The 7,241-nt window shown below is 34.5% G+C and overlaps 1 protein-coding gene across 3 annotated transcripts; it reads right to left on the minus strand.

Moving 5' to 3' along the window:
* Positions 1–3,719: 3,719 nt before the first annotated feature.
* On the minus strand, positions 3,720–6,946 carry LOC128884941 (uncharacterized). 3 transcript variants are annotated; one of them, XM_054138650.1, is made up of 6 exons: positions 6,728–6,946; positions 5,538–5,876; positions 5,177–5,415; positions 4,908–5,102; positions 4,486–4,761; positions 3,720–4,411 (listed from the first exon to the last, which is right to left on the minus strand). In XM_054138650.1, exons 2-6 carry the CDS (start codon positions 5,683–5,685, stop codon positions 3,722–3,724), a joined length of 1,548 nt encoding a protein of 515 aa, XP_053994625.1. In that variant the 5' UTR covers positions 5,686–5,876; positions 6,728–6,946; the 3' UTR covers positions 3,720–3,721. The 3 variants fall into 3 exon arrangements, with proteins under 3 accessions (XP_053994625.1, XP_053994624.1, XP_053994623.1); XM_054138649.1 differs by having other exon boundaries at positions 5,177–5,418; XM_054138648.1 differs by having other exon boundaries at positions 5,177–5,418; positions 5,520–5,876.
* Between the last annotated feature and the right edge of the window lie 295 nt (positions 6,947–7,241).

Here is a 7,241-nt window from a genome sequence, read left to right on the forward strand (position 1 = left end):
TTTCACTAACCTTTGCGAAGCTTTCGGTTCTTTGAAGTTCGAAATATGTTCATCTATAAATAAATACAATATTTACGCATGCATATCGATCGTATCGATAACTATAAAAAATGCAAATCATAATAGCATTTGTTAAAAATGAATTTACCAAATAATAGAAGTTTCTCAAAGAATGTGGGTGATGGCAATTGAATTAGGAAAATACATATCAGGTAAAATTTGTCATTCTACTATTTATCTTGCACCAGTCTCGACACTTAATCGTAACATTGGTACGTGTAACGTATCAATGTTGTGTTTTGCTTTCGCTTAGTTTTTGCTATCGTGTCTTTTGGCACTGGTAAAAGATAATAATTGTGAGTGTTATGTTATATTAATCGCGAATGTTTTTTTAATAATTTCGTTTGTATTTCGGACGATTGCGTGACAATTTCTTTTCTAATTGTATATACGCAGGATATTCTTACCGGCGCCAATCGAACCTTAATACTTACAACATATTAACTAACAAATGTACACGTGTTCTTCGATTAACATAGAACAAAGTTGCTTCTAATTGCTAACATTTTGTGGTATATTCATAATTAACATATAACGTCATACGCACTCTCGACTTTGTACAGTCTATTCTATACAAAAGTCGTTTATCATTTATCCCTAAGTGTACAAAATGACTTAAAAGAATAAACGACAATTGCTAACTTAGGTGTTATATGGATCATTGATCGTTATTGTCCAGAACAATCGCTCTGAAGCACGACAAATTACCAACACGTTAAAAGAATAAAGAGTACGTAATTTTGGTAATTTATCGAACCACATTTATCAACACACAATAATTTATTCTCAACCCAAAACACATTCAATATGGTACCCTCATAACGGGCCTAAGATAGAAACATTGTTATATTTAATATTTGCTATTATTAATATTGACAACATCATTCTAAGACACAAAAACGTATTTGTGTACCAGTGATGCTCTCAATATTTCATTATCAATATCTATTTAGGAATTGGAACACATCCAAAGGATCCATACCACCAATATTTTGTTGTAAGGATTCTTACATTCCTTGTTATTATTATCCGATTAACAAAAAGTTAGGCCAAAGGATTTTCGCATCGCGTACCTTATATATCTCGTTTAGATTGTCATTATTCAGCAATGCAATGATTAACGAACAAGATAGATGCGCATAAGCGGGGCTTCTTTAGATTATACATTTAATTACACCGCTTCAAAGATTATTCATATTGTTTGAATACAGTGGTACGCGCTATGTCCATCATGAAATAAATTTCTGATACCGCAAACGATTAGTTCTTCGGTAAATAATAATAAAATTATTTGTATTAAAAACTAGTATCTTACAAATAAATAATATATTCTACGTAAAGTTCAAATTATAAAAAGAAACGGTAATGTATTCATTGGAAAGATTTAAATATTTTAATACAAATACAAAAATGTTATTTAAGTTTGATAAAAAATTAAATTACATTCTAAATAAACTTAAGTAATTAACGAAGGTCAATGACTGTCCGATGAAGAAATGGAAATAATAATAGCGACTACTGTTTTGTGCGTTAAATTGATCAATTCAAATTTGACTGAATTTTGAATTTCTCCAAATTTTTTAATTTTAAACTTAATTTCGAATTTTTGTCAATATTTGTGCTGTAATTTAAAGCGTTTTCAAGTTAAAAATGATACAGGAACACATTAACAAATGTTGCAAATTCGTATACTAAATATATAAGTTTAACAATTCATTTACCATGAGGTATTGCAGATCGTAGTGAGGTAAAGCTTGAGATACTAAGTTATTGAAAAGTAATAAAGTCATTCGATATACATGACACTCAAAGAGCGTTATATTTCTTCTGGCAGTGTCCATACATATTTTTATCATTTTGGTTAAACTCGCAAGCTAAATATCTTACACTGTATAACATTTCCATCCAACACTCTTACGAAATCTATTCGCACTTTCAAACATTTTGCTGGTGTACAGCATATACCATGTACAAGAAAAATTACATTTATTTCTTCGTTGTGTTCAGGTGAACAAAATTACGACCTCACCAATATTTGCCACAACGAAGCTACTATAATATATATATTCTTCTTTTTTTTTTTATACGATCCTATATGAACACGCACTTTTTCCTTACGCTAATTAATTAATTAGACAACTAACGCGTTACACACGCCAACTTGTAATTAAATGTCCGATGTGTGTGTCTAATATCGTATCAAAAGACAAAGTAGCTGTTACTTATGATCCTAATCAAGAATAGTTAACTTCTTCACATTCGTGTGATTATAGTGGTATCTTATTATTAATGTAATCAACTGAAAAAAACAAGAGGTCCCAATGTAATCCACTCTGACATTGTATGTCAGTTATACGATAGAAAAGACTCGTAAGGACCGATTGGTCGGATAAACACAATCTTTCCATAGTTTTCAAGATGAGTTGCAGTACCTCTAACACGATATGTATGTACTAAAAATTACTTTGTTTTTCAATTTGATGGATCAGGAAAGAGACAATGTCGTCTAAAAGTATTAGAGTAAAAACAGACTAAAAGTTTCCGTTGAAAGTAAAGAAGTAATGCAACGCCACTGTTATATCTAATATTCCCTGTCTAATCACCTTGAAATTACATACGATAATTTGAAAATGGTGCATATATCTTTTACAAAAATAGAGATGGACTTTCCCTAAACTATTCGATCGAATGTACATTTAAAACTTAATTATTAATGCATAAAAAAAACTAATTAAACATTATGTATCTCTAGTTTCAAAAATGCTTTATTAGTGCGAATTATGAGAAATAATGTTAATGACCATATTCTAAATTTGTGAAATTCATTTCTAGGTCCATCTCTGTGCAACAAGAGTAAAGAGTAATAATCTGAGCAACGTAATGCTGATGTTGTCGTTAAGAATCTTTGGTAAACAAATATTTCAATGTTTACGTGCTAGTGGTCTTACGCTTACAAACAACCCCATTAAAACTTACTTAGATATATTATTTTGTATATAGTAATTGGAATGAGACAATGTTGTCCGTACGTCGAAGTCGGGCAGTCTGGTTTCACCGTGCAAACCGTCAGGACCCAAACAACTAAGGAGAAATCATCTTTTTGGCAGCATAATATACAAGGCAGCAATAACTTTATACAGAATTCCTAAATGTTTGGACATGACGATTTTGTTCCGCAAACTCGATCATTACATGTACTCTCTATGCGTTGAGTAATCGTTCAATGATTTAATTTCAAATTTCATTCAGTTTTATGCACGGGGACAAGATCATATACATACAAGATGATAGAACAGGGACACAGATAGTTTTCCATACTTATTGTGCATTACTTTGACGTCGGTGCAACTTCAAATGCGAAATAAATCGATAATTTCTAGTTTTGCTCGGGACGTAAAATAATGAAATAAATGTGATTTTATTGTTATTAGAACGATACGAAAACATAATAATTCACTCGATCAATAGTTCGGCCTAATAGTTCTCATTTGGAGAACAAGATGTTCTCCATTCTAACGTAAAAAGAGAAAAAATATTCAGTGTGATATTGCAAAACTATTGTTGCCAGGAAAGCTTCTATATTATATAACTGTTCCCAAAGGTTGTCCGCTGCGATGAGTCCAATATTTTCTAAGATGTATACGCACAGTTTCAAATTCAGTCAGGCAAAGTCGTAAGGATCGATAGTTTTGCTAGAACAAGGTTGAACGTCGTCGGGTGGTGGTTGCCATTGTCCAGACCACATGGCTGTACGAGCCATGGTTGTTTCCGCTTTTTCAATGCTGTTAGTGGACGTGCATTCCATCTCCCAGTGGAAACCATTTTGAGTCACTTGCATCGAACTAGATTCATTTATGCCGCAATAGCCCTGTACGTTACCGTAAACTGGCATTTGCGAACTTTTATTCCTAACTTGCATAGAACCACTGCCTCTATGCTCGGCGCCAGGCCAAGGCCTAGATTGCTCCACCGATTGCAGAGGTAATTTTCGCGGTACCCGTCTAGTTTTATTATCGTCCGTAATATGACCACTATCAGTTTTGGTACTTATTAAATTCCCATCGCCCGTCGAACTAGTATCACCATCTCTTCTTCGCCTTCTTCTTCTCCTTTCAATGTCAACATCGTCCCTTTGATTATCTTCTGTATTCTCCTCGGAAGGTAAAAAATGTTGCCTCGCAGAAGCCCAATGATCTTTCCTATTAACACCTTGTTTATATTTTGCGTGATTATCATTGTCGTGATGACCGTTATTCGTATTTGTATCACTATCCGCATTTTGTTTCTTTGACTGTTGATTTTTCACCACCCACGAAGTAGGCCTCTTAGGGCTACGTTCTTTCAGAGTTACCTGTCAGAATGCAAATTGTTAGCAACGATTCCAAATCTATTTACAAGCAATTGAGGATAATTGAAACTACTTACTCCAGAAGAGGAAGAATTATCAACAGGTTTGTAAAGTTGCGTTGGTGTATGATTACGACTATCCGGACTCCTACAACTAGAGCCGCTGCGACCGTGTATCCATGAAAGTAAGAATGCTAAAATAGCACATGACAGACCGAGTGCTGCCGCAGCAGATAACTGAGAACGAGTGCGTTTTGGCACCCAGCCTCCACTGTGGTATTCCCATATAGAGCATGCCAATAACGCACTACTCAAGGCATAAGATAAGCCTATACCAGTGAATACCCAAGCATTCTATAAGAGGTGGATTCTATCAGATACATCAGTCAAGATACGAGATAGCTAATAATACCAATTAAAAAATGTATACGTTTAGTTGTACGGTATTAACATTGCAAAAAAAAATAAAATATATATTATGCATATTATCTGCTACTCACCAATTTAGCCCAATTAAGAGGGAAAACATAGACAACGTGCGAAATATCAAGGAAGAGGAGCAACGCAGTGACCAAAAAACAGAAAACTGCTACAAAGATCATGAAACGCAGCCGTCCGACTAAAGGCAACATAAATAAGCTGACCTTGGCAGTGCCGGAGCTGCATAACGTTGCCAAACACGCTGCAGATGATATCTACGCAAACAATTTACTTTAATATTATTCTAGAGATCGATAAACGACGAATCGTTAACTGCAATGTTACTTACAAGTAGTAAGAGTCTAACAACACCGATAGCTGTTTTAAAGTGTCCCTGTATGTCGCAATAAAGAACCAAGTGGCTTGCTCTTGGCCAAGCCAAAGGATTAGAGGAAGAGCCATGGTGATCGCCATAGTCGTATTGACCATGATAATTAGCATGCGAGTCCCATGAATGGACTGTCGAATGGACCCCTGGTGAATCCAGCTCCAAAGGTTGGGAGCTAATTTGCCCCCCTGTCCTACTGCCTGCTATTAATACAATATCGAACAATGTACACATTCATATCGCTTTAAAACGTTTTCGACAACTGTTATTAGCAACAAATCAAAATCTATTAACTATCATTTACTTTTCATTGTTATCGTACCGATTTCAAAGTCTTGAATATCCTCAGGTCTAGAATACGCAGAGGGTGGTAATTCCAGGTCACGAATCTCCTCTAAGAGAAGCACCTCTATCTCGTCGGCTGCATATAAGTCCGAGACCGAGTGAAGATGATGCCGAGTCTCGTTCATTACTTAGGCACACTCGATTGTTTACTCCTTCCTGCCTGCCGACAATCTTCTCTATTTGCTCCACTATTAACCACCATTCATTACTCATCGAACTTAATAGTTGCTCCATTTGTTTGTTAGCCATTGTGTGCACATACTGTGTGCCATTCTGTTCCTGCAGCCAATACCACCCCTCCACCTTCGCACCACACCTACAGGAATCAATTTAATGTTGTCTAACAACAATACGACGCAAAGAATTGCATACAATTGTAGGTTCTTCGATGCTATGGCATGCGTACATAAGAATAGGGATTAAATGTTTAAATCAAATAAACAAACGAATACAGTTGTAAATAAAAATAATTTATTTTGCATAATAACATAACAACAAAGTGATAAATAAAAGTAAACTTGATTAAACTAAAAATAAAACTGTTGCTTAAAATAAATAAAAATTATAATTTAACATATTAGCGATAACATAAACGCATGAACTTGAGAAATTACAGAAAATATAAATTGGTGCGTATAAATAATCACGAAGTGCATATTTAACCTACTCCATACGTGTATAATATACATTTGTAAATATCAATTGTGTTTTGTAAAAGGTGAAAGAATTTTTCCGGTACTAACATAAATTTCGTGATGTATGCCTAGAAACATTCATTCTTAGCTACGCTATTAATTTAAAATAAATATGCGTACACGAATGTATAATAAACTAAATTGGAGTATTATTATAAATATAAATGATAAACGAACTGTAAGTAATTATACACGTAACATATCATTGTTCGATCAGGAAAAAAAATTGAATACAACTGAAGCAAAATTAACGAGAAGATTTTCCACCAAGCTGTCAATTGTACATACGATACCAATTGCATAAAACACACGTGAAAGTAAATAAAACCATAATCCATAGTTACTTATATTTTTTCTAATAAAGTGTCCGTTAATTCTAAATCCACATGTGGTTGCATGTGACATCCGTCGGAATGTACCAAGTGCAACGTTAAACAAAACCACATTTCACAAGGGACCGACCGACACGTACCTCGAATTTCTTTTCGTTGAATACGACGCGTAGATCACATTTTTCCAAAATTTTTCATAATAAATTCGGTGACCGTCTAAAGAATAGCCGCCATTGCCTTTTTGCTGTTTTTGCTCGTGACTACATTCGTCGCGGCGACCCAGAAACAATAGATGGTACAACTTCTCTGATCTTTGCGACGACGTTCCTCGATTACATCGCTACGAGACTTCTAACAACAACGAGTCCATTCAAAAAGATCACCGCTCGCTAAGCCGCTCGTTGAGCGGGTTTTAGTACCGATCGCGCCATCGATGGGAAAACGCCCAACTTTCTAGCGAAAATAATTTCCGACGTTTCTGTAAGATGGCGCCACAGAAACATTTTAATCAATTATTCATATCAATGCATAATTAATATGATTCTTTGCTTTCTAACACTACAATATATAAATTTTAATATTAAATTTATCATTTTCTATGAAAACTTATTTAATCTAGCAATAATTATCAACCCTTTAGTTAGTGGCGCCATT

This window comes from Hylaeus volcanicus, chromosome 2, assembly GCF_026283585.1.
Source record: "Hylaeus volcanicus isolate JK05 chromosome 2, UHH_iyHylVolc1.0_haploid, whole genome shotgun sequence".
Classification (NCBI taxonomy): Eukaryota; Metazoa; Arthropoda; class Insecta; order Hymenoptera; family Colletidae; genus Hylaeus; species Hylaeus volcanicus.